Genomic DNA, 27,910 nt, shown 5'->3' with positions numbered 1-27,910 from the left:
TCACAGATGAGCCTGTGCTGCGTCTTCGTCCTCCATCCAGACTCCTCTGCTCTAGCCACCGACCTCTGACACCGACAACGACCCACCTAGAAACACAAGCACACCGATTCCCACGCACAAAAGGCCGCCCCCGAACCCCCCGCCAGTCTTAGTCTATATAAGGAGTTTAGGCATGCACTGAGATTCCAACCAAGCATAAAGTAGTAGGTTATACAGGGAGTTCTCTTGAGCTGGTGTTTCTGAGTCATACAAACAGCAGGGGTGATTATCGTTTCGTTTTTTAAATAATTAAAAAAAATAACCAGAAACGAAAAAAAAAATAAAAGAAAAACAGTCCAGTAATGTCTGATCTCCTTCGAGTAAAACAGAGAAGGGAGATTAAAACCTTTGGGCCTCAGAGGCATCATGCTCACTGAACACTGATCGGTGTCTGCTGTCACTGCTGCTGCGCCGGCACAAGAGGGTGCACGCTCACAGCAGCTCAATCAAAGCCCCGACCTTTCACCTCTTCTTCTTCTTCTTCTTCTTCTTCTTCTTCTTCTACTTCTTCTTCTTCTTCTTCTCCTGCACGCTCCCAGCTTTCTGCACTGATTGCATGCTGCACCCTTCAGTCAGATAACAAAATAATAAGAAGGAAAACCAGCATTTACATTCCAGTGGCCAATTGTTTTTTTTTTTTGTTTCTAGTCCAGAGGAGGAGAGTTCATGTGAAGAGAGGGGTTGTTGCTGTAGAAGTGTCTTTAAAAAAAAAAAAAAGTGTCAATATAACTGGACTTTACCGCTGGACACACACATAGTAAACCATTAACGATTATTAATAAGCCCTTATTAATAATCCTTAACACATTAACATCATCAGCTATTTTGTTGTTGTTGTTTACAGTCAAACGTGGGGCCCTTTGCTTCGCGCAATTAAAATGTGGTTACAACTACAACAGTTACATCAGGATTAGTTATGGTAATATTGACACCTATAGAAAATGCAGTCGGAGTCGTCGCCCTAAGCCTCGGTGCTCATTTGAATATATCAAAATTACTATCTTTGTTACTCTATAAAACCAAGTGTTTTTGTTCTTTTTGTGTGTGTGTGTTCGTTTTTTAATATTCCCATAAATATGTACAGTAAAGATCCAAAAATGTGGGACGAGTGATCTCGAATGCCGGTGAAACTTGGGACAGATAACGGTACGTCTCAAATGTGTTTGGTCATGTTTACAAATGTTTTTTTTTTTTCAATTTTTTTTTTTTGTACATCTATCTCATGCATCGGAAGTGACTCCCATAGACACGTATGTTGTTTAGATACTCAATATGTCATGGATTTTTTTTTGTTTTTTATGTTTTTTTTTTCTTTTGCACATGTCCACACAAATAATTCCTCATCCTCGTCGTCCCGGGTGTTTTTTAAAATTTTTTTTTTAGAAGAGTCTTGACTTTACAAACATTCTGTGTATTTGTATTCGGCTTTAAATCATCTCGCAGTCATCAAATAAAAATTTTTGATGGCACGGCATCCCTTTAAGAACCCCTTAAAGGCATTGGTGACGTTCCAAGCGACTAGTTTTTTGTGTTTTGTTTTACTTATACCAAAAAAAAAAAACTAAAAAGAACTGTTTTCCAAACTTCATCTTTTTTGTTTTTTTGTAATTCTCCCCCCCTTCTCCCCATTTCTGAAGTTCATCTGAACGAGTGCTTGCTAGATAATATCTGGACACTACAGTCTACATACAAGTACGTACACAATGCAACAAAACATTGTCTCCCTTTTTCCCCCCTCCCTGTCCTCTCTCTTTCTCCATTCCAGCGCAGAACATCATAGAAGAAGACACGGCTGCCGTCCAATCTCTCTGCAGCTCTAGGAGGAATTAAAAAGGCTAAACCTTTCACACGTCCTATCTCACTTTTATACAGGCGGTAACAAAGATAAAAACGGAAACCTCCTTCTTTTTTTTTTTTTAAATCTAACAACGCCGTGATGCAGTGGTTTCACAGGTGGTTACATTCCTCCCTCCCTCTTTCGTACCTGTGAGAATGGGAGAAAACCTCTCTGCCCACCCTGAGTCTAAAGAGGCGGGGTGCAGCTCAATAATGTCAGTTTGTCCTCTCTTTGATTTGGATTCATCTCTTTCTGTGCGTTAAGAGAAAAAGGGTGATGTCCCTAAATCTGCTTTTCAGCTTTTCTAAGAGTTGAGATCAGCTCAGGGGAGAAAGAAAGAAAGAAAGGGAGCAAGCTGAGAGTATTGAGATGCAACCTGTGATAGCTACCGTACTAAATCACTCCCACCCTTCTTGCTATCGCCCGCTGTGCTCTCTTCCTCCTGCCGTCTAAGAGTAGGAGAGGTGGGAGCCGTTGGAGATGTGCGAAGTGACTGAGGTGCTTCGGCTCAGGACGCCGTCGCTGCCGCCGGCGCCTCCGGGCCCCCCGCCGGACGCCGTCCTCCTCAGAGGCTGGGGGCTGTTCCTCAGGGCCATCAGGCTAGGGGCACCACGCACTGCCAGCCCGCCGCCTCCATATATCCCCCCCTGCGAGGAGGAAGAGGAAGAGGAAGAGGAGGACGGGCCCGAGATGGAGGGAGGAGCAGGTGGAGGGGGAGGTAGCATGGCCAGGGACTGAGAAGAAGAGCGCGAGGGCAGGTGATGGGAGAAGGGCAGGGGGTGTGGGTGGGCCAGGTCGCCGCCGGAGCCCCGCACTCCGGCCCACTCCCGCTCCCTCTCCTTCTCCCGCTCCCTATCTCGATCCCTCTCCCGCTCACGGTAGAGCTGCGGCGTGCTCTGGTGGTGGTAGTGCTGGGGCAGGTGGTGGCGCTGGTGGTGGGAGGAAGATGACGAGGAGGAGGAGGACGAGGAGGCGGAAGAGCGGGACGAGTGGTGCACCTCCCTCCCATCTCGCCCCAGCCCCAGAGCCATTCCCAAGGCGTGGGAGGAGGAGGAGGAGGAGGAGGAGGACTCGCTCCTGCGGTCCCCTGCCCCGCTGCCGATGCCACTGCTGCTGCTGCTGTTGTGGCTGCGGCGGGACAGCTGCTGCGAGGCCGCGTTCTGCGGGTGGATGCCGTGGCTCCAGTGGCCTGCCGAGCGGCCGCTGGAGGGCGGGGCGTTGGAGTAGCCCTGTTTGGGGTAGGCTTCGCTGGGGATGCCCGTCAGCGCCATGTTGCTGAAGCCCAGACGCAGACTCTCTGAATCAAAGGTCTCGATCTCGCTGGCCTGCCGCTCCAGGAGGGTTCGAATCCGCTCAGAGCGCTCGTTCTGCAGGGACAACATCTCCTCCTCGATCTAGGGAAAGACAGTGTGGTCAGGTTTAAGTTTTCATTTTAACTAGAGCTCAAATTAATGCTGCAAATGAAGAAATGGATGTTTCCTTCTTCACCTTGGAAGCAGCAGCTGACAAAACCAGTCTTACCACAAGCTCAACTACTTTCTCTGGAGCTTTCTAGAACTTAGCAGATGGAGTTGGCAGGGAAATTGGCATTTATTACAAGTAAGATTATGTTATATGGCTGAAAGCTGCAAACCATCTTCGGTGTGGACCTTTGGGTGGAGACTATTTAATGATGGCTGCTTTTTCAACAAGCTTTCAGTGTCAGTTTAGCTAACAGAAAAAACAAAGACGTATTAAACTCAATATGCCTAAGAACATCTTTTAAGTGGCTCAGCATCCAGAAAATAGCAAGTTTTATCTAAATGAAATGTCAATAGTTCACTCCCTTTGAAGATGAATGACATCCAGTTTACGATCTTCTCTGTTTGCTAAAACGTTTCCTGAAACTCACCAAATTCCCGCTCTACATTCTAAGGAGCTTTGCTTTCATAGAAGTGATTGGACTCTAACCCTCTGCTCCAGCAGGGCCCGGCGGATGGACACCCTCTGCTCCAGGTCCTTGACCTCTCTCTCGTGCTGCGTGTCGGTGTGGATCTTGATCTTGCTCTGGTAGGCGTTCAGCAGCTCCAGCTCCTGCTGCAGCTGCATCCGCAGCACCTTGTACTCCGCTTCCTGGGTCTCGTCCAACCGCAGCTAAGAGAGAAGGAAGAGGAGGGAGTGTGATGAAAAATGGATTTTATCGCAACTGTGTGGGGGGAAATGTGCTTTTGTGTCGACGAGGTTAGAAGAGGAGAGGCTTAGGAAGTCTGACAGACATAAAAAAGAGAGAGGGAGATGTGTAAGAGAGCGGAGGAGAGGATCAGAGGAGCTGTGCAAGCTGCAGACTGGTTTGGTTAAATGAGTGTTTGATCAGAGAGAATTTGATCAGTGTGTGCCTATTTATACATGTTACATATATATATATGTATGTGACATGGATAGTAACACATATATATATATATATACACATATATAGTAACACATAAAAAATAAAAAAAATAAATTAAATTGAGTCACTGTTATTGCTTTTAAAATCCAAATGAAAACTGTTGCTCCCTTGAAAGGTGTCCTAAGTGTTCAAAAATGGTGTTTTTAGAGGTGTTGGTGTTTGTGCTTACACTGGGAATAAACACTGATCAGCCATAACATTATAACCACTGACAAGAGAAGTAAATGACATTAACCATCTTGTGACAATTTGTTGGGAACCTTTTGGACCTGCCATTCATTCATGTGGATGTTACTTAGACATGTAGCACCCACCTAGACCAGACCAGGACCCCCCACCCCATAGCAATGACACTCCTTGATGGCAGCAGCCATCCCCAGCAGGATGCAGCATGACACAGACACAAAAAACAAACAGCACAAGGCGTTGACCTAGGCTCCAAATTCACTAGATTATGAACTCATCAAGTATCTGTGGGATGATCCACAGAGGCCCCTCCCCTCAACTCAAAGGACCCAAAGGCCCCCACTAACAACGTTCTGTTACCAGACACCACAGGACACCCTCAAAAGGCCCATGTCCATGTCCATTCTCTGATGAGTCACAACTGTTTTGGAGGCACAAGGGAGACCAAGACAATATTAGGAAGGTGGTCATAATGTTATGCCTGATCAGTGTATTTCTGACTTCAGGGTCAAGTTTAATCAGTGTGTGGGAAACCTTCCCAAACCGACTTTAACCACAGTGAGTACATGTGTGCACAAACAAGGACAGCGGGGATTTGGCTTACCAGGCTTACGTGGCCCACTGCCATGTGAGCTAATTAAAGTAGCGCAGGGGGTTATGTCATTCAAGGGAACGAGACATTTTGTTGCGTCCCGTCTCGTTCTACAAAGTTTCATCCATTCAAAAGCCTGTGTGCATGAGTCGCACTCTAAGAGGATGACTGAGGAGGGCTTTCAAGTCAACATATGAAGTCATCTTGGAGCAAGTGAGGGCAATGAGCCTTACCTTAATTTTACCGTTATTTCCTGGCCTTTGGGGGGGTCTTATATGTTCAGTTAAGAAAAATCTAAAATTAAATATTAATCTGGGACAAGATCAAAACTTCTTACAAAAGAATCAGACAGCACGGCCTTCAGCAGAAAGGAAGGCAATGCACCCTACAATCAGTCTGTAAGAGGACGAGAAGGGGCCTCATCTCAGACTGCCGGCCTTATCATTTCAAAGCAGTGTGACGCTCATATAAGTATGAACATAACACTGAGGCTAATTCAAGACTGTGAAGAGCCTCTGTCATCCACTTCTGGTTTTTATTTGGAACACGTGTGGGTGGTGCCCACCTGAAACTCACACGACTAGGATCCGTTCTAGAAATATTTGTTTTGATCCTACGTTTTATCTTCCAATTAACAGCCACAAACTCCAGACTCAAGGTGTGAAAGGGGGATAAGACATTCTGGGGACTGATGTGTAATTTAGGACGACACGAGGACGAAGCTGTATGAGGATATTCTAACTTCTGACACATCAACTTCCATCAAAAGTCTCAAAGCAGCCGAGAAAATGATTATCTCGCTCTCTAAAGTTGGTTTAAAAGGGTGTTTTGGAAGAGGAATTGCACGGAGCTGTTTAACTGCAGGGTAAACAGGATGGACAAACAGCTATAACTGTGCGTTTAAGTGGAGGTTAACACAGAAGGACCGGGAGCAGGCTGGCAGGCGGGCAGACAGGCGGGCGGGGTGGGCCCCGAGCCAGGCACAGCAGTGGTGGTGTGGTGCGAGTGTGAAGCGAACGACGTCTCCTTGCCTTACTCACAGCCTGTGTGGACAGCATATCATTGATGGAGTGGTCATACTGCTCGGCCAGGATGGCCAGCTTACGGGTCTGCTCATCCTTCAGCCGCTTCAGCACGGCCTTGTGGTCCGACTTGGGCGTGTTCTCCAGCAGGTGGTTGCGCAGCGCCTTGTACTGACGGGTCTGGATCTTGCACGTGTCCTGGAACTGACGCTTGATCTGAAGCTCTTTGGACTGTAGGGAGAGAGAAGAGAGATGGAAGCAGCTGGGCTAAAGAGCTCCTGTGGGGTTTTCACATATGAACACAGTGATGACTTTTCAAGAATAATATTCAAATAAAAACATAAATACCTGATGGATGTTTGACAGTGACATCATGGCCAGACAGACAGATATTATACATATACACAGTCTGTCACAGTTTGTCTGACAAATTAAATGGATTTAAATTAAATTTAAACAACCTTAACCCAAAGTTTAAAGCCTGAAAGGCTCTGAAAATACATACACACTCATAAGGTTTCTTACTACAAGTGGTTGGATCTTTCATGAAAAGATATGTTAGCCACAGTTATTTTATTTTATTTATTTTTTTAAATCTCACAAGAATTTCCTGCATTTTGAGCTTCGGGGCAGAAAAGCGTAAGAAAAAGTCTAATTTCAAGCACTAATTTGTATATAAAATGACTGTTTTCCTGGTCAAACTACACCCGTTTTTAGCTTAGATTATTGCTCGAGTATTAGAGAAGATTTTAAAACACTTTTCAAAGGGTCTTCAAGTTGTAACTATTGTAATTATTGGTTCTTCAAGCTCTGCTTTTGTATTACAGCTACTTCAGTCACGTACTTGGTAGGTGTGGACTAAAGTCTGTTAATAGAGCAGCCTGAACTCTGGCTGCCTGCAGAAGCTTGCACATCATACATTACACCTGATTTCACCTCAAAAGGAAAGTCTATGAAACATTCACAACTGCTTAAAGGCCTGTCAGTGGTGGAGTGCTTGCAATTACTGTGGATTTATGCAACAAAGATAGGCAGTTGTAAGTAGATGCAGTGGTTTTAACGCAGTTTTCAATGCAAATTTGATTTTGAGCAAATGAGTCTAACAGTCCTAATTATGTAAGAACGTGTCTAAAGGTCCTATCAACAGTTGATTTACAAAGACACTGAGAGGGAAAATAGGTGGTGATATTCACCAGAGAGACCTTTTTCCCCAGCAGACACTTGTCACAGGAAAAATCATAGGTGGAATTAGTTGTGGCTAAATGCCATTAAATCTTTAGTTCCACCTGTGCTTCCCCTATTGTGATAAGTCAGGATGACTGTTTAAACTGCAGCTTTGACGTAATTTAGGTTCTCGTGTTAACAATCTGCAACCTCAGGAAACTTAACATGAATAGAAATGGAAATAAATATGTTAATATGTTCAATAAGTCTAATAATCTGGTCATAATTTATCACACTTTATACATAAACTGAACAATCATTCTTTATATTGATTATCCTTATTGATATTTTAACAAAAATTTAACTTTTCTAGGTAAAAAGGCTACAAGATTGGTATTATTTAAAAGTTACAATCAACAGTTAGTTTTAAAATATGACTGGACTGTAACAGTGCTGAAACAAACGGATATAATAAGTATATTAAAAACACTTGCTACTCCAGCTTGTTGATCAGACAAATGTGGATTGAAATAATATAACTTTACGCATCTACAAAGAGGAAACTCTATAGTAACACAACCTGCTGCTGGGACTATTTTTGGTGTAGACTAGACAAAGGGAGGGGCACAACAGATGACAACAGGTATGTGTGATGACAGAAAATGAACAGGAAGTCAAAGGAATCGTTCCGCACAATAAGGGAGGAAAGTAAATGAATGAAGACATGGTAATAATGGAAACAAAAAAAAAAAAAAAAGGAAATCATAAAAACAAACAATGACTTCAACACAAAAGAATTTATTTTTGTGTAAAGAAAAATTACAAAATGTTTCTCTATGCCGGGGAGCACACAGCCGTACAGTACACCAACACTCATGCAGTTGAAATGAGAATAAGAGGACGACAAAACGTCGGCGGACACAATGCAGTCTTATAAACGCTGCATAAATTAAATATATAGATATAAAAAAAAAAAAATCAAAGTGATATAACTCTGTGGAAAACTGAAAAACACAGAATGCAAACATGTAAACATACACAGGAAACAGGAGAATAACACAAATCAATGGCCAACACGGTACATTCAAATAAAACAATGTTTGTTTTGAAGCTTGTCTTTTAAAGCTAGACTTCTGAAATGCAGGTTATATATATTTATAAAAAAAAAAAACAACCCCAAAAAAAATGTGCCCTACTTTTACGGGTCGTATTACAGTTAAGACCGAGTTTTAATACTCGGTGATATTCCTCCATGTAAACGGCTCAAACGTGGCCTTTCCGCGACACACGGGGCACTTTAGTCCTAAATCCTTTTTATTTCTGAGCCCTGACGCGGCCGCCGCATTTCCACGGCACATCTGGACGCTTTTTCACCTGAATTCGTTTCATTAAATGAACTCATCTGAGCACTTTGGTGTTTAGGGGACAGAGCAGCACTTATTTAACCGTCAAGTTTCTTCCTGGTATTACTGGTATTTTGACGCTCGTTCATTTTTCTTTTTTGAAAAAAAATACCAAACGTGTTCTGGTTTCAGCATCTCTACATATAAACAGTATATGTATCTTTGGTTTTTATTAGCAGGTAAATCAATAATAAAAATCCTCTAACCCAGACCTGAATTAACATGTTCATTGACATTTTGGACAGTGCAAAATTTTATATTACTGGGTATTATAAGTCTTCTCTTCATTTGATATTTGAGCTGCTCAGCCTTAACATTCACATTCAGTAGTTTCATCATTATTTATTCATTTGATCAAATGATTCTCTATATGGCTTCATATAAATCAAGTCACGCTGAGATATTAAATAGCTTTTTCTGTCTGTTTTCTCATGTTCCTGCTATAGATGAAGGAAATGTCACTTCACAACAGACTCCTCACATTTGTGCAAACAGTCGAACGAGGCACTAATCTTCTTTGATTGTTAGGGGATGCTTGTTTACATGGTAAATCTTAACAAGGTTATTGCACAGAGAGCAATAAAACAGCAACTAGAATCTGAAAGATACGGAGCCATCAAATGCGACTGAGAATCCTTTTGAGGACTACTTCTGTGTTACCTTCTCATTTGTCTGACCTGTATCGTGCACTACAGTAAATGGACACTGGCTGTCCCTTCAGAGGGGGGGAGTTGATGCACCGTCAGCTGCGGCTGTCAGGCGCGATCCTGCCGCTCCACTTTCACAAACAAAACTAGGACCGGGTCACCGGTTATCTTGCCGTCTTCAGATGTCGCAGCTGTCACCGAGTTGAAGCTAGCATATTCGCGAAGTCCTGCGGCGTGTTAATTGCACGTCCGACAGCTTCAAACAGTAATACGGCCGCAGCGTTGCAGACCGAACCGTAGCAGCGGCCAAAATCAGAGCAGTAACCAGCAGCAGGGTCACACGTCACAGTCAGCAGCTGGATACTGTCTAACATTAGGCTTTTAAAATGAGCATCAGACGCTAAATGCGTCATCAAAGTCACCTTCCCTTTTAGAAGGAATCGCAGCCATTGTTATTTTTATTCACGATCCCCTATGTTCAGGTGCAAGTCACAAGCATTTGTTTAGAGAAATATATGGATTAAACTAAGGCTCATTGTGATCGCATGCAAATCTTACTAAGAAGGTAACAATATACTGTAGTAGTCCTCAAAGAATTCCTGCAGGCTCAGAAGAAAGACGATGGTTTCACCTGCTGAATGTTTAATGATTGCATTCAGCATTGAACCACAGCTTTAACTTACTCTAGTTTATCTGGATAGGCTTCATGTTCCAGCTAAATGGCCCCATATTATATTGTTTTAAGTCTAATAAAGACTTCTACAAACCATTTAAGTCTTTGCTTCAAACAATGGTCCCAGATATTTCTACTCAGCTGTTTATTGCACTTTTACACAGCCTGACTGAGAGCTAGTGTTTAGGGTGATCTTAGTGAAACGATTGTGTGTCCTTTTTCACAGTATTCAGCTTGGGGGAGTGAAAGTCTAACCATGGAGCTACGTAACACTGTAATATTTGTTCTAAGCACTGACAAAACAGCGCACCCTGTGAAACAAAAGCACTATAAAGAGAAACAAGATTGCACAAAAACGGTCTCAAAAATAACCATAAGAATATTTGTCTTACAAATTAAGAGCAAAATAATAAAAATTAAAGATACTTTCAGGAACTTTTACAAAAAGCAAAATAAAACGTTCTAACTTCACTGGGTTTGGTACAGCAACTGTGGCTTCAACTGCTTGTTCCCACTGATTTAACAGTATGGCTTGTTGTGCACATGTGCACGTGTTTGGATAAGCTTCCACAGCCAGCGCACGCATGTACAGATATGCATGTGCGCGAGTTAAATTCTTCTTAAATTCTTTAAGAAATGTGACCAGAAATCATTTTGGGAATCATGAGAGACGTGTGGACCCAAACCAAAAAGACAAAACAATAGTAGATCCCGCCCTTCTATTTCACCTACACTCATTTCTCCACTTTTTATTTGATTCATCCCAAACTCTTTCTATCTCCACGGCCTGATTTTCCCCCTCACAAACCTTCCAGAAGAAGTTCGCCTCAACCCACACTCCCACCTTGCGTCCTCGCGATACATCCTCACCCTCTCTTCCCTCCTCTGTCTCTCCCTCTCTCTTCTCCTCCTCTCCCTCAACCTCCTCTCTCTGATCTCTCTGGGTAGCAGTCGTGGCAACCTGCTCGGGATCTCCTTCTTTAAGAGGCCCAGAGTTTGGAGTTTGCTCCTGACACCAGGCGGCAGCTTCTTGAGGACCTGTCTGGCTAGTTTTAGCACTATGGAGTTAGCCAGGTCTGCCAGGACCCCGAGGGGGCGTCTACTGAAACGCTTCACCCAGAGAAAGCCCAGGGCCAGGGGAGAGGCGTTGCTGCAGCGAGCCTGGTACTCTAGCGGCAAGCTCTTCAGGGGAACGGGGATTTTGGACTGGCGCACACCCCAGTTGCGGCCCGCTTTGGGAAACATCTCATAAAGGTTACGCTCAGCCATGCCACCCAGGATCGACTGGCACATGGCGAACAGGGGGCGAGGCAGGCGGAAAAGCACCCGCATGCAGAGGCGGTTGACTTTGCGCGGTGCGTTCTGGAGGAAGTCACGGGCCGGCCTGACAATCAGCACCACAACCAAGTAGAGGGACAGGAAGAGGGAGGGAGAGCTGAGGAAGGAGGCTGAGATCAAAATCATGGGGATGTAATAAATCCCCAGACTGAAGGAGAGTCCTAAGCTGAAGAGGCCGCTGGCCCACAGGCTTAGTGACAGGTAGGTGGTGAGGGACAGAGAGCAGCAGGAACGAAGGAAGAGATACGAGAAGAAGAGCGCCAAGAAGGCAAGCTCAGCGGAGAGGAGGACAGAGGCCACTGAGGGCAGAGGTGGTGAGCGACGGAGGGAGAGGAGGAAGATGGAGAGTAGCAGCAAAGTGAGGTTTGAGGGCTGGGCAGCAGCGGAGAGGGAAAGGAGGAGGCAGATAGCGTGAGAGAAGAGTGAAGGCAAACATGTCTGGGCAGGAGGTGGGGCGGAAGGGGGGGAGGCAGGTATGGCCTCCAGCTCCTCTGGGGCGACAGGGAAATAAAACTCCGATAGCTCATCGATGTGACGCTCGCGCAGCCGTCTCTTTTCTGGGGACAGGGATGAGATGAGCTCTGACGGACAGCCATCAGCCACACCCCTGCCCTCTTCTTCGTCCTCATCGCTGTCTACATGCGCAGCTTTACCGTCATCCTCCTCGTACTCCCACTGCACTCCCTCTACTTCCCTCTCTTCTGTTCCCTCTTCACCAATTTTCCACTCATTCTCATCTTCTCCTTCATCATTTCCCTTTGGTTTACCATCCTCCTCAGCTACCACAGGGGCACTCACCCCGTTCACCTCCTCCCCTCCTCTAAAAACATCGCCGTCTCGGAATTCCACTACAGCTCCATCAAGCTCACCCTCAACGTCATAAATCTCCTTCGCTACACGTTTCTCCTTCTCTAACTCGCCGCCACCCCTGTCGTCCTCCTCCTCTGCTTCTACCGTTCTCGCCTCACTGTCCCAGCTGCCGCCCTCTGTTGACTGGCTCTCCCTCTCCTCCGGAGACCCCTGGCCCTGGGTGCTCTCACTCACTTTGAGGCTCTTGGGCTGCTGGCGGACCTCCACGGCGTGTTTCTGACGCAGCTCTTGCTCACGCCTCTTGTTATACTCCATCTGGTTGGTGAGCTCTGTCTGGTGCTGAGTGCGGATCAGCTCGGCCCGCGTATGCTGCACCAAGCCCAGCTGGCGGAACTCCAGCTCCTGGGTGGACTCGTGGTGACGAAGCAGCATGGCACACTCCAAGTCCTTCAGAGTCTGCTTTTTGTTGAGGTCCTAGGGATGAAAAGATAACAATGGAGGGATATTGTAATATTTCACTCTAAAATGTGTATAAGAGATATGTCTATCAAATGTAAATGTGTTACCTCTCTGAGCAGATCCTGCTCCAGGTTGTGACGTGCTAGCAGCATTTTTCTTTTATACTGACGACACTGTAGCTCATAATACTGCCTCTGCCTCCGCAGCAGGCCTGCCTCTTCCTCTGCCTGATGCTGCTGCAGACACTCCTTCTGGTGAACCAACCACTCCTGTTTCTCGCGCTTTGGCGTCGACTGGTTTTCATTCAGCTCCTTGAGAGGATAAAATAGTGCAGTGTTACTGGTATGAGATGAAGTTGAAAGATCCCTACAGTTTATGTAGCAGGAGAGCAGTGGAAGTTTCATCACCTTCATGCAGGAAGTGTATTCAAAACAGACATTGTGTTTCAGACCATGCTGCTCTCACTGCGGATGTTTGACTAAAGCATTGCTCAGCAAATTGTTGTGTAGCAGGAAGCTGATTAATGACATAATGTGACAAAACTCAGAAGCACCTCTTTAAGCTGCTCCTTGCGTTGTCGATACTGACGTTTCTGAGACTCCAGCAAACTGGTTAGCTCCTTCTTTTGCTGGGCCAGTATGTGCTGCTGGAACTTCTTCTCCTCGGTCAGAACTGCCTTTGTCTGTAAAAAACAAACAATCTCACTAGGAGCCTGAGGAGGTCAAAATGAAGAGATGATTACAAACTTAAATGGAGAACAAACAAAACTGCAGCAGACTCTTTAACAATAAATACTCTTCCCATTGATCAAACAACTTTGTTCAACCAAAACACCTTCATATCTTGTTTAGTTTACTTGTCTAACCATCATTCATCCCTCCATCAGCTCACCTCCTTCTCCAGGATAGCCTGGTGCTTCTTGGAGAGTTTTTCTCCTTCCATTGAGAAGCTGTTCCTCTGGTTCTCCAGCTCTTTGTCCAGTCTCAGCTGATGCTCGTCCATCTCTGCCTTCAGCTTGTTCTCCAGGCCCATCAGCTGCTTCTGGTGCTGACGCCGCATTCGCTTGTACCTGTGAGGAAATACAAGACGGGAAATTAGACTGAAGACGGTAGGCGAATCCCTTTCAGATTGTAAGTACGATTAAGTGCTTTTAACAACAAGCAACAGATTTCTATTTCTTCTTCCTGGCCACTTACCCAGACATCTGCTCTCGGAGGGCTGAGCCCTGCTCATGTTCCTGGATCTGACGGGTGACCAGCGAGGCTGTCCTGATGGTGGCAAAATGGTCTCGGCCTCGTCTACGTCTACCCCCTCCACCTCCACCTCCCCCTCCACCTCCCCCTCCTCCTCCTCCTCCTCCTCCTCCTCCTCCTCCGCCACCGACACCAGAAGATGAAGCTTCTCGTTGTGAGTCAACCTCCGGCTGATAGGGGTCATCGTAGATATTGTCATGGCTCTACAATATGGAGAAAAGTGGAGCAGAAAAAAAAAGGAGTGTGATGATTTTCTGCTTTATTCTGTTGGTGGCGATACTGACAACTCTGCTGTGTATCTGCAGGTTTAACCCGAGACTGCTGTGTGTTTTTTTTTCCTTTTCCTGTAGGTGGTGCAAGTATGCACATGTAAAACTGGTCTGATAAGGACAGGATGACTTCCTCTGTAGATTACCCTCAATCAATGATATGGTATCTACAGTACTGAGCACTCGAACTAACTAAAAACTAGACACTGTGACACAAAAAATAGTACACTGAAATAAATCAATACTACTTTGATCATATAACAGCAGTATGTCTGTTTGTCTCTTTTCAGATGCCTATTGAGTTCTTTCATACTGACAGACGTGGTGTCTGAGAGGAGTTTGGGATGAAGGGATCATCAGAGAACTAATCCACCCACAGACAGTTTGACATTCGGACTGACCAGGGGCTTGTGCAGGACAGAGCTGTTAGAGGTGACGGTGTGCTCTCCCTCCTGCATCATGGCCATCTCCCCGCTGTCATCGGAGCCGTCTGCCAGACTGTTGACTGAGCTGCTCTGAGAGCTGGCGCTGATCGACATGGATGGCAGAGAGTGGGAGCTCTCCATGCTGTTGACTGTGCCGGTGCGCAGCATATACTGCTCCACATCCTGGTGGAAAGGGAAAGGAGGAAGTTTTGTGAAAATAGTTCCGGGATGAGGATGAATTCTTTGCTTCATAGGGATTATGAAGCATTAGCTTGCTTCTAGCACACACAAACATGTAAAACACACATTATACAGTAAAATATACTCCACTCCTGAAAAGTGCAGCCCCACATTCTCTGAATTCCTTCATTTCCTTTTGGGGGAACAGCCAACTACATCAAAGGCCTTTGTATGGAAACAAAGGGGTCGTATGTAAATAACTAAGTTCAATACAAAGGCAGGATGAAGGCTAATACCATCTGCTTTAACAGATGCTGATACGTGGTTATTTCTAAAAATAAAGTTTGGTTTATCCGTCTTTCTTTGAGGCAGCTAGTACACCTGACTACAGTCCTACAACATGGAGCTGGTGCAAACACAATCCTGACAATTCCCCACAGTAATGTTTAAGGTGAACATAAATTAAAACCCTGCAGTGCAAGTGGCCATCTTCTGCCTTTGATGTCTCCCTGCAGCCTTTTCCTCTTCCTCTGTCCCACCCTTACCTCTTCCTCATCGCCTCCTTCTGGTGCAGGACCGTTGTGCGCCTCATGAAAGAGGATTTTCTTCATCTTCCGGTACTGAAGGTTGTCCAGCTCCCGGACAGCATCCTTGGTGCGTGCGATCAGGTCCATCACAGCGGTCACGGGGCGCTCTCTGCATAGGAAATGGTGCTGGGTGGACGGAAAGGATGAGAGGATGAGTAAAAGGGAAAAAGACACAAGGATACAAATCTCTGTATATTTATGATTTTAAATAATTTAACTGACGAGAAGGAAACATTATGTTTCTGTCAGTTTCCATGAAAGCAGAGTGAGTAATAATGAAAAAACAGAAACGTTGCATTTTAAGAGATTTTCTAGCTGATGGAGTAATAGGCTGAACATCTGGTTAAAGTTAAAAAATATATACAGACGACTGTCACTGTTTCCTTGTTTGGCGTGACTCACTATCCACTCACTCAACACCTGTGTCAAAGCAGGATTATCTGCTTTGGAATCGAAGTGCTGGGCAAATTATTTATTTCCCTAACAGCAACTAGAGCTGCTAGTTGGGCACAAAGATAATCATCAACAGCCTGATAATCAGATAATCAGTGTACCTTGAGCAGCACATCAGAGGTAGGTCTGTCCTGGGCGATCTTCTGCAAACAGGAGTCCACAAAATTGCGGAAATAATCCGACCTGAAAAATATAAAACTGTCATTATAAAGGCATAAATTATGTTATGACAAATAAAACAGGTTTTTGGGTTTGCTCAGCAGCAACATCAAAGAACAAGATGAAAACCCTTTCAAATTTCTCCTTTTCTCACAGCACACTGGTGGTAAACTGTAGCGTCCCCGTGTTTTGCCTTCAGCAACACTGAGCATCTGCTGCTGTATTCACTGTGATGTGCAAGAACTTTGTTTATTGCCAAATGTTAACTAAATGCTGACCTTCTGATCACACTTGAAATAAGAAATCTAATTTAAAATTTGAATTTCTTTATTATTGCTTTGCTGTCACCTCACACACCTAACAAATCCCCAGCTAATGGAATGTGAAATCATAAATTCAATCTATCCTGAATAATCACATGTTTATAAGGTTAACATTTACAATATACTATAAAGTGATAAAGGAAAATAATCGTCTTCGCCTAAAAGGACAGCGTCTGGTTATGAAATGTCATCGCATCTCACCAGTGATTAGACTGCAGCACAGGGCTCTCATTCTGGGCGATGTGGTATAAGGCACTCATAGCATTCATGTTGAACAGAGGAGGCTTCCTTTCCGCTAGAGAGTGACAAAGAACAACATAGCGTGACAGAGGGAGGAAGGTAAATAAAGAGAAGTATAAAGCAAAGGAAACAGTTGGATGCTTTCAGCTTTGTTGACGCGAACAAAACACCATCTCTTACCCAGCTCTATGCAGGTAATGCCAAGTGACCACACATCCACCTTCCCGTCGTACTGACCCTCGTCCATGGCTAGGATCACCTCAGGGGCCATCCTGCATGGAGGAAACAACAATAAAGCGTCAGCGATTCATTTCTAGCTCTTTTCCTTTAATCCTGAACCAACGGAGAGGAGCACATCGGGGCTCACTGTCATGTCCAGCGTCAACACCACATGAGCAGACACTATGAGGGTCAGGCTGCCTACAGTAAGAACAGTAACTTGTAGCTAAATGGTGGAACCATTATTGAGTTACAGATTTTAATAAATATGAGAAGAAAAATAAGAATGTTTAAGTTCAAATAACTTAATATTAAGGGCTCAGTTTTCCTGCAGCTCATCACTGGTCAGGTTTGAACTTGCATACTTTGAATGAATTTGAATCAGACTTTCAGGAAGCTGCACCTTGATGAAATCTTTTCACTACTGCAGCAATAAATGAAGCACAACCTTTCAGATAGAGGTGAGAGGTCTGCTGAGTTGCTCAGAAAACTGATGCTACCTGCATAATTAGACACCATCAGTAAATAAAAATGATGTTTCTCCACATGTACAGCAAAATAATCCACAGCAGTCTTATTTCATTCGGACATAACATTATAATTATGAGATTTTCATCAAATCCAACTCTTTTTGATTTGTCATTTTCTGAAAAAGCCAGTCAACAATTAAGCCATACTAGCGTTATTTAGCGGTGGAGCTCACCCTCCCTGAGCTGAATCCTTCACACGCACCATTGAGTCACAGGATTTAATCCATTCATGTAATACAGTCATTCTGTCTTACTGTTTATGGCCCACCCTCTTTACATCAAGCCAAGTTATCATTAATGCAAACATTTCTAACTTCTGCTTCAAATTAAATGTGTCCAAGTGGTGAAACAGCGGATGACTTTAAATGTGTGGTAATCACAGGAAACAAGAAATGTGTCACAGTGTTGTGAAACGGTTGCTTCATTTCCACGGTTGAAATAATGCAGGTTAGAGATTTACCCATGAAATAAGATAATCTGATAAAGACATATGCGTTTACATGCATCAAAACTTCAATCAGAATGCACGAAGTGGCTCAGCCAGCTGTGGAGCATTGAATCTGCTTTATTGACAATTCGAAGCTGATTCAACAAGAGAGGATGACTGAGACTGGGGTGTTGCCCACATCTTTGTTCATCTTTTCAAACACTTGTTTAAACAACTTGTTGTTTTGCTACTGCCGTGCTTCTGTCTGTCCCTGATTGCGTTATTATCCTGAATATCAGCGGAATACTAATGTTCCGGTAAAGCAGCAAATGGCCATTCGTTTAAAGTGTTTCAATAAAAACAAAAAAACTGTCATACAGAGGTAGACCAGACTTTTAACTGGTCTACAACTGATTGTTTGCATTGAGGCAACTTGATATGTCTTTGCTAAATTAAAATTTGGTGAGGAAATCCTATGAATCCACCAGGAGTTCTCAAACCTCGCTTTATGAAAAGCGTGCTACTGTTGTGAGTAAAAAGTGGTGATTTACCAATAAGGTGTTCCCACGAAGGAGTTGGCAGGGGCAGCTATGGAGGCAGAACCAAAGTCTCCCAGTTTGACCTGACCCGGCTCTGTTAGCAAGATGTTTCCTGCCTTCACATCCCTGAGAGGAGACAAATGATCAGATAGGAGAAAATGACAGGTCAGGGAAAAATGTGAGGAAGACAAAACAAAGAGAGCGACACATGAGAGAAAAGGCATTGTCGGAGGCTGGGGAGTAGCAAGATGCACTGAAATGTGTTGCTGTGCAGCGTGAGCACAAACACCATTGCATAAGCTGTATGAGTTTATCTCAGGCGGCACAGTTTGTGCTTTCTCCCCTGTATTTTGTTTTGTCTCTCGTCAGAAGTGTGGGGGAGGAGTGCAGAATAGATACAGAGAGTGAGAAAAGAAATGGGGGGTTACCTGTGAATCATGTTGTGAGAGTGAAGATACACCAATCCCTGCAATGCACCATGGGTTATGGCAGCTATTTCCACTTCCTGGAGGGGTTTTTTGTGGACTGGATGAGGACAGACATTAGAAGATATCAGTTTATGTAGCTGATATACATTATTAACTCATTAGTGTTTTATAATTACTGAAGGGACTCTCTTCTTTCCTACTTACCTTCTAAGAGGTCAGAAGCTGAACCCAAGCAGTACTCCATCACCAGCTAGGAGAAAAACAGAGGGGATGTTAGACTGCAACCTAAGAGCCTGCTGGACATTTACATTCTTGAGCAGAGGCTGTATTCCCCGAGACTTAAGTGTATTTGTTAAAGGTGGAAAGCTGTTGTCAAACCAAGGCTCATGTCCACCCTAAACCCTGTAAAATATCTCCCACAATGTGTTGAACAAGGATTAGCTTTCACTATTATGTATACTGAGAATACAGTACTAAAGTTTCATTATTTTTATATAACTTTTTAGGATCCGTGGAACGAAAACTGCACAGAGGAACCAGGGACTACATCTAATCTCTAGTTCTAGGTACTGGTGTTTCACAAAGTTTCAGAGGCAAGGCTGAACAAACACAGACTCTGAGGCTACTTAGTACTGCCTCATACACAAAATAAGGAAGTTCTAGACACCGCTGTCAATATTAGGATGAGGGGTCAACACTTCCTGTGTTTTATTTAAACCCCATGAATCGGTGGCAGAGTGACAGAGATTCACACTTGGCTGTTCAGTTAAGCAAGCCAATGCGTGAAAAGACAACCGAAGTGAAAACAAGCAAGTGATGCAGTTAAAGGGGAACTACTGTTTTTTTTTGTTTGTTTTTTTTACAACCTGGACTTTATTACTGATATAAAATACGATCATTTACTCACCCATATAACTTTTGTGTCATTTGCACTCGTTCGGGAGATAATTAGATCAGCGTATATCCATATAGTGGGAGTGATTGGGGCACCGAAACGCAGCCTCTAAATAATGCATTATCTGCCGCGAAACTCGTTCATTTCACCAATATTTTGTTATCGTACGCGTGGTAATCCCTGTTGAGTCCGGAGTTACCTGTTATCATCATCCGGGGTCTGTAGGTCAATCTACAGATGATGTCTTCTGACCTGGATGATGTCATCTCTGAGCGCCATGCTTGCTACTGCTATGGTTTGTCCACAACCTCAGGTCAATCTACAGACCCCGGATGATGATAACAGGTAACAGCACTAGCGTATTATAACAAAATATTGGTGAAATGAACAAGTTTCGTGGCAGATAATGCGTTATTCAGAGGCTGCGTTTCGGTGCCCCAGTCACTCCCACTATATGGATATATGCTGATCTAATTATCTCCCGAACGACTACAAATGACACCAAAGTTATATGGGTGAGTAAACGATCGTATTTTATGCCAGAAATAAGGTCCAGGTTGTGAAAAACAGTAGTTACCCTTTAAGCTCTCCTCATTTTTTTAGCTTCATGTCATCTCTACAGTGGTTTGTAGCCAGTCTTTTTCAATACCTAACGCAGACTATTCACCTGCTGGTGTGGAGAGTTATTTACTCTCACACAGACACCGCAGTTGGCCTTCACCGCTGTTAGTTCTTTGTCTAGGCCTTGTATGAAGCGGAAAATACAAGAATGAGCAGAAGGGACTTTTTGTTTCAGGTTTATTTCTTGGAATAATTTGATCAAAAAGACCATAGTCTGCTTTTAGCTTTGTAAAAACATGCTCTGTTGGGTGAAAGTGTGAAGGGGCTGAGGAAGACTTTTGTGTAAGAAACAACTTAAACACACAGAAAGGCACATTTTGCACATCTAAAATAATGCATTTCTCACTCACCCATGCTGTGTGCTCTCTCAGGTAGCATCCACGGTACTCAACAGTGTTGGGGTGGCGCAGTTTCTGGAGGAACTTCACTTCCTTGATGATATCCTGCCATTTCTGGAGCACAAACAGATTCACAGATCACAGACGAGCAAACATCCTCCACAGATGCATTGATCTTACACTGACAATAAATCAAGGATCAAAGAGTCGTTAGGTCCTACCTCATTGGACTGTTTGCCACTATAGGACATCTTCTTGATGGCCACCACCTCATTTGTGCGGATGTCATGGGCCTAGTGTGGAAAAGTTAGAGACAAGAGACAATATAGTCCTCGTGGGAGCAGATATGGCCTTTTTTCAGATGAGCATTATTTCCTGACAGTTGGCACACAGCGCTTTTTCACCAAGCACTTGAGAACACTGTGATTCATCGGCCGCTTTTACAACAAAGAAATCACTATTACATAAAACGAGGATCTCTGCTGAGCTTCCTTCCCTCTTCTCCTTCGCCCTCTACCGTGCATCCCTTCATCCATGACTAGCTCTTTTTCACCCTTCATTAAACAGGGCTTTTCATCCACCACTGGCAAGTTGTTCTTTGTCCCTTACTCACACCATGTTTTTGCTTTTTGCTTTTCTCCTGCGGTTTATCCACCTCGTGTTTGCGCTTATCTAAGTATCCTCACTACTTTTAAAATGGACATCATCTCTGACTCATAATATCCCTCTGTTTTCTGTGCAAACATTTTCTTTGTACAAACTGACAGCAATAAATACTTTTAAATGATGGGGGAAAAGAGCCTCTGGAAATAGAGCTGGGTGTTGCTACTGAATATTGATCCATTTTGAGGAATTACAGTTTAAACAATTTTGTTTAGTTATGAGACAGATTTTCATAAAACTAATGTGCTCTCTAGTTTTGTGGTATTTTACCTCTAGCAGGCATATCTTGTTTTGCTTTTGTCCCTCTCTTCTCCATCATCCAACTTTTTAAATCCAAAATGCAGCCACACATCAGCCCTTAGGCCTGACGGTGCTCTCAGAGTTGCAGCTTCCGTCACGTTTTGAATCTCCCTCGCACGTGAACTAATCTTGTTTCGTGATCTCTCGAGATTGACCATGACCACAGCAAGACTTCTATAGAGAGGATGCAGGAAATGGCAAAAAAATCTGGCCTAGGATTTTTCGAATCGGAAAATACATCTTTTTCCTTTTTAACCCAGCCCTACTTTGAAAACATTAGTTGCTATCTGATGGCACCTCAGTTGCTACAACTAAAAAAGAAGCATTAGATCTGCAACCAGTCATTATTTACAGTGTTCATTATATCATCATTATATATCATTAAATTGATTTTTTTGGTCTAAGCAATGCCAAAAATAAATCTAGAAGCATTCATCTTGAAGTAGCAAAGCCCAAGGTGATTTTGTCCGAGCAGAGAAAAGAAAGACCAATCAATACAGAAGAGTTTCATTTCATTTCTATGACACTGCTTACATTATTTATTGATTGAGTAATGGCTGAGTAAGATAAATATTATTAATGCCTTTCAAGCTAACTCAATACCTCAGAGAAAAGCTGAGCAACTAAACCAAACCTAATTATTTCTCACTCTGTTCCTTATTTTAAAATAATATAAATTTGCACTTTCAATTTATGCAGCGCAATGTGTTTTAAATGCTTAGTTTTATAAATATCATTAGGCCAGCTGACATATACAAGATACACAATTCAAACCTATAAAGGGATCAGCATCTGAATTTATATTGTGGGTAATCACATCAAATCTGAGCAAAATAATTACACATAAGAGCTCTAATGTGTGTGCATGCAAACTATGGCCACTGCAGCACCAATATCACTTTCCTACTGAACACCCCAACCCCAAGGAAAGTAACTCACAAAGTAGACCGCGCCGAAGCTCCCATGGCCGATCTCCCTCAGGTCTGTGAAGAGCTTCTCGGGATCCTCCCTGTAGAACAGCTCAGCCACCTCCGGGTCCTTCAGGCTCCCGGCCCGCACACTCGACGGCATGGCCAGCGCCTGGTGAGCGCGAAGGAGACACACTGGGTGAGCGTCTGTTATTTGGAAGGATTACCAGCGTTTGTGTTGGAAACACGAGCTGCCTCGCAGATATGGTCTCGTCTGTCACATATACTCGACACACTTGGATCTCTTGGGGAAATCGTATACACTGATGCAGCTGAAGTCATTTTTTAAATATACCCAGAAGCGGAAACAAAAACCTCCACCAATGAACTGCACAAACAAATAAATAAATAGATGCATCCTTCAAGCAATTAAATTAAAACTAGCACTTTTATTTTTTAACAATAAAGCTGACCTGCTGCCATAAAGCCCACAAATGACCAACACACTAGTTGGCTATGTGCGGCGCTTGCACTTCGCAGGCTTGAATCACTTTGTGTGTATGTCTCCTACACTACAACTGCATTTAAAGTATTTACTAATACAAAAAACACACTCACTTTTCAGTTCATTAGGCACACTAGTGAAAACAAATGCATTCTAATATAACAGTCCTGCACTAAATCTTAGCTTCATGAAGGTTATGGCAATCAATATGTGTTTAAAATAACAAAGCTGTAGATTCCGTTGTGTTTTCATTTTGGAGGTTATGGTTTGTAGTACTACTGAATTGTACTGTACTGTACATAAAAGTATTAGTCAATCCCATTTTAGTCAGTGGGTTAAATAACAGAAACCCTTTTGTGTTCAATTCAATCAGTGATTATATAGTTGAATTACCACCTTAACTACATTGTTATAACATAAACTGAATATTATAACAGTTATGACTTGTGTACCTAATTTTTTGGCAAGTGTGCGTGCAAATCTGTGTTGGTTCATGCAGACGGAAAACATCAAAGTGCCCATCAGCTTCAAATGACCATCAGTCCACCTACCTATTCATTCATCCATCAACATCCATCTGTCTCTCTACCAGAAGCACGGGGCTGAACAATACTTAAATAGTATTTAGTATTTTGTATTTTGCATTTTTACATTTTGTACTGTCATACTCAACCACGATTTCAACAGAGACAGTATAAAGAGTTTTAGCTTCTGCAGAGTATCAAATATCTCAAAATGTCTTCCAGCAATTCTTTTTGGAAAGGTTTCTTTTCCTGACTCATAAAGCGTGACTCCATAAACCACCACACAATTGCTTTTTATTTCCAGTACATGCTAAATAAGACTTTCCTCTCCTACAGTAATAATGACTGGTCCTTCAGCAGGTAGCACATTCAATGACACAGCCATTAGACAGCGGACGTGCTTGTGTGAACAACCAGCGAGCAAAACGCTCCAAAGTCAGACTGAACTGTTCTTTCTTTCTTTCTTTCCTTTCTTGTGTGCAAGCTTACATTGCATGCCAAGACGAGACGTTGTTCAGCGCAAACAAAATATACAAATACATGGAAATTGATAACTTGTACAGTCATGAAGTGGAATGCCTAGAATTGTAAAGCTGATATTTGATTTTTTTTTATCTAAACACATGTTATACTTCACTTATGAAACAATCTGTGTGCAAAGGAAAGAATTTCACTGTGCTGTAATGTATGTGTGATGAAAATAAAGGCTTCTTCTTCTTTATACATAATGAGTGGGACATTTTACAACATCAGCCTGGCCAGCACAGAAAGACGCGCCTCTGAAAAGCAGCAGACAATAGCAAGAAAATTCACAATTTAGCATTAAGCTGCCATTCAGTTTATCGGGCCTATGATTAGCCTAGTGTGTAGCAAAGGCTTGACCACAGGATCTACCTGAGTTTTCACTTCAGAGTTTGATATCTAAAGTTAATCAGAGGTGAGCATTTATGTTAATACATCTAAATGAGTGATGCTTGTTATAGATGGACTAGGGAACAAAGTTGAATATGTGGCACATTAGGCTCTTTTAGGCTTGATGTTGATAACAGATAAGATCCATTTTCTTTTGCATCCTATAGATGATGGTGATGTGACACCGTATACTGTGGGATTTATCATGAATGGTGTCTGTTGACTTCCAAAATACAGCAACATCAGACACTGCCTTTTTAAATGCAGACATTCAAATTTACTAGTTTAGGCCATTCGGTGCCTAAAATGGCTTTTCATAATTAAAAATGAATAGGAATTACTAATTTACTACACTGTGGTTACCATAGTGGATGTGTGCTACAGAAAAACACATCATTTTTCCCACAGTCACAGCGTTTCTACACCCAACTTCACTTTTTTTTGCAGTATGGTTGCAGAAAGGATCTTTCTTTGCAGAAAGGATAAATATACTTGCTATACTGGCTGAGTGTTGTTGACACAGTGACAAACTGTGATGTTTGTGCATAAAAGGCTACATTTCAGTCTCCCATTTTAAAGTCTTCAACACTCGCTTGCCAGTTTATTGGGTATACTAGCAAAAATGATCTGCATCCTGCACTAAACCCCCCCTCTTGACTGATTTAATGTTGGGTTAATATTGAAACAGCATTACAAAGGTGGTAATTCAAATGTATGATCCTTTTGGAGGATGTAGATTGTGGTGCTATTAGACTCAATTGAAATACCGATTTAACAGCATGTTTTAAGTGGCCAATAATTAAGCAATTGAGCCTTTAACATTTGCAAGCAAGCATCAGTTGAAACATTTCTGTGTACATTTTTTCTGCTGGCAAAGAGGAAGCGGCTGGTTCCCTTTGAAAATGAGAAGTTCTTAAAATCTCGCAACAAAGCCAAACACAAGCTCTTGATCTGTATTTTAAGAATCCACCCGTGTCACAAACAAGCCAGACACAGCAGAGAAAGAGGCTTCAAATGCTTCATTCATGTGCCTTCATCCAGAATGATCTATTTAACCCACATTCAGTTTACAGTCTTGAAGCACCTTGGGCACATTATGGAAAACAAAATGCATACTGTCCTTGTCTGGTGTAAGACAGAGATGTAATTGTCCTGATGTGTGCTTGCCATCAGTATCACGATCTGTGTGTGCATCTCAGCTGAGCAGGCTGGATGGCTTTTGCACTTGGCTGGTCAATTAGGCTATCTTTGCTCCTGCTCACCAAACACATACATGACATGTATTTAACAGCAGCTGGACAACAACTCCAGGTGCAGGCCAACAACAAGCTTGCATGTCAATGTCAACGTCTTCAGGCTTTGAAAAAGAGGTGGCTAATGAAGCTAGCTGTTCTCTTCCCTGCAGACAGAGGTGGAGATGCGCATTCGGCTGCTTTACCGTGTTGAATGATTTATAACATGTCTTACCGTGGCTTTTGGGATCCACTGTAGCTAGCTCAAGAGCTAGCTAACCGGCCTGGCTGGAAAATATTGGTCTCACTCCCCTTTCCTCGGCGCTGGTGTCTATTCAACACGAACAACCCACATTCTGTCGGTCGATGCTTTTACTCAAACTCCACGCCATCCTGGTGCTCCCAGTCAATTGGACAGCTAGCACGCCTGTACGACTTGACATGAGCAAAGTGTCAGTCAGTTAAAGTGACAGCTAGCTGACTGACGGCTGCCAGCTAACCTAGCCAGCTACTAGCAGAGCTGTCTTCCTAAGAAAATCAGGGGCTAGCTCTGGCGACTGTTAGCAACAGGGCTAACTAAATAACGTAACGCCGGGAGCTGCCTGGGACGTTTTCAATGGGAAAACGATTCATGAAAATCCTCGGCTCCGCTCCGTTGTCCGCTGCGTGCTGTCATTACGCTAGTGCTGTCGGCGGATTTCATCTCCAGTTCGTGTTATCCCCATTTTGCTCGACTCCCATCCGTTTTTGTTCAGGACTTCATGATGGCGGAGCGGGGCGGGAGCCGAAAGTAAAACGGAAGTGGTCTTCTTCGACGCTTCAGAGGCAGGCAGCTGCGCAGGAACACTGCCACCGGGTGGTCGACGAGATTCACAGAAAACAGCTTTAAAATCTTTTCAAAAATGTTGAAAGTATTTTTTTATTTTGGCATTAAATTCTTTAATCTATGTTTGATTTTACTTTTCTCTAATCGCTTAATCCATTTAGGGCATTTGTAATCTCATTTTTGTTTTGAGGCTACTCACCTGCCAGTTCATAAAGGAGATGGTATTCAGCATCTGACACACGTTTATATCATTTTGATCCCATTTTAGTCAGTGGAGTTGGGTAAATAAGAGACTTTTGTGTTTAACTCAGTCCAGTAATAATAACGATACAACTGGAGAAACACCAATTAAACATTATATCAGTCATGCAGGGAGATTTAGTGCAGTACTGTTAGCATACATTCACTTTAACCTCCGTGCCTTGTGTTTTGGCAAGTGAGTGTGAGTAACTAATCTGATCTTTATATAATCATATTGTGGATATGTATGAATGTATGGCCTTGATGGTTTTATAACGCTGGATTTGGAAATGTTTAAGTACCTATTTGGAACTCACTTCTAGTATGAGAGGCTAGGGTGGATGGCGGTGGAGTGTTTGAGGATGAGACCTCAGCCAGAAATATATACTTGTTTTTGATACAGTAAATGGACATGACATGAGTGTTCCTGATCGGGCCAAATTCAGAAAATTAAATGCCCTACAAATAACGGATGACATTAATAAAAATCATATAAAAGTCAGCTTTAAATCCATCACTGAGTCACACTAAGCGACATGCAGCATTGTGTGCAATATTAAAACACAAACAGGGATATTAAAGTGAGTGAAAGGCCATTACAAATAGTAAAGCAAAGCATTTGGGGCACGTGCATTTGAAATATTTCCCCAGCGAATGCTACGGTACGAAACTCTCATTGAACTCTGTTATGTGTCTGCAGGTGTTCACTCCGGTTAAGTACAGTAAAGAGCGAGCACGTCTGCTCCTCTGTGATCGAGGAAGTGAAACACTTTATTGAATGAAATAATTATCTCATACAAATAATGAGCAAGTAAGTTCTTCTTAACAATAGTACCGCATCTATTGATTATGGCCACCATCCAGTCCACTCTCAGCTCCACGCATACATCAGGTTCCATTACAACAGCACCCAGTGTTTGGCATGATAGACTATTATGTAAACCTTTCGGAGAAATAAAGAAGCTGTGGAGGGATGTCACTGCATGATGCGTCAGAAAGATGAAATTTATTCCTGGCTATAAATAAAAAGCAGAATGTGGTTTTGAATTTTCTTCCATGTTAACGGATTTGGAAGTTTTCCTTCTGTGAAGCTGAATTCATGGTAAATGATCTCTCCACACACACACACGCAGACACATGTCATTGCAATCACACATATGGCTTGTTTGGCCCAGCATTCGGTCTCATAATCCACTCAGAATAATCTCGGTGTTGTGCATTTTTAGCCGAGGCACCACAAGCGCAAACACCTGTGCACATCACATTAGCATTCTCCGTTGCTCATCCGCCGGCTTACCTGTGGTTAATAATTGATC

The 27,910-nt window shown here is 43.1% G+C and overlaps 1 protein-coding gene across 2 annotated transcripts; it reads right to left on the bottom strand.

Moving 5' to 3' along the window:
- Nucleotides 1-16: 16 nt before the first annotated feature.
- Nucleotides 17-26,300, bottom strand: taok2b (TAO kinase 2b). 2 transcript variants are annotated; one of them, XM_084567755.1, is made up of 21 exons: nucleotides 25,764-26,300; nucleotides 22,387-22,527; nucleotides 20,706-20,777; nucleotides 20,497-20,598; nucleotides 18,835-18,880; nucleotides 18,631-18,727; nucleotides 18,215-18,328; nucleotides 16,668-16,759; nucleotides 16,449-16,542; nucleotides 15,867-15,948; nucleotides 15,271-15,438; nucleotides 14,522-14,728; nucleotides 13,795-14,054; nucleotides 13,490-13,667; nucleotides 13,152-13,280; nucleotides 12,706-12,909; nucleotides 12,374-12,613; nucleotides 6,123-6,335; nucleotides 3,827-4,009; nucleotides 2,024-3,270; nucleotides 17-738 (listed from the first exon to the last, which is right to left on the bottom strand). In XM_084567755.1, exons 2-20 carry the CDS (start codon nucleotides 22,516-22,518, stop codon nucleotides 2,326-2,328), a joined length of 3,558 nt encoding a protein of 1,185 aa, XP_084423881.1. In that variant the 5' UTR covers nucleotides 22,519-22,527; nucleotides 25,764-26,300; the 3' UTR covers nucleotides 17-738; nucleotides 2,024-2,325. The 2 variants fall into 2 exon arrangements, with proteins under 2 accessions (XP_084423881.1, XP_084423880.1); XM_084567754.1 differs by lacking the exons at nucleotides 17-738; nucleotides 2,024-3,270; nucleotides 3,827-4,009; nucleotides 6,123-6,335 and having other exon boundaries at nucleotides 8,051-12,613.
- Between the last annotated feature and the right edge of the window lie 1,610 nt (nucleotides 26,301-27,910).

This window comes from Chelon labrosus (genome assembly GCF_963514085.1).
Source record: "Chelon labrosus genome assembly, chromosome: 19".
In the NCBI taxonomy this organism is placed as follows: domain Eukaryota; kingdom Metazoa; phylum Chordata; class Actinopteri; order Mugiliformes; family Mugilidae; genus Chelon; species Chelon labrosus.
The sequence above is the reverse complement of the archived record's forward strand: the minus strand, read 5'-3'. Positions and strand labels throughout refer to the sequence as shown.

Excerpts from the sequence above, each read along its gene's own strand:
- taok2b (XM_084567754.1), bottom strand. The coding sequence starts at position 22,518 with ATGCCGTCGAGTGTGCGGGCCGGGAGCCTGAAGGACCCGGAGGTGGCT. Across the intron at positions 20,599-20,705 it reads GTGGCAAACAGTCCAATGAG|AAATGGCAGGATATCATCAA; the intron begins GTAGGACCTAAC and ends TTTGTGCTCCAG. Across the intron at positions 15,949-16,448 it reads GTGCTGCAGTCTAATCACTG|GTCGGATTATTTCCGCAATT; the intron begins GTGAGATGCGAT and ends TATATTTTTCAG.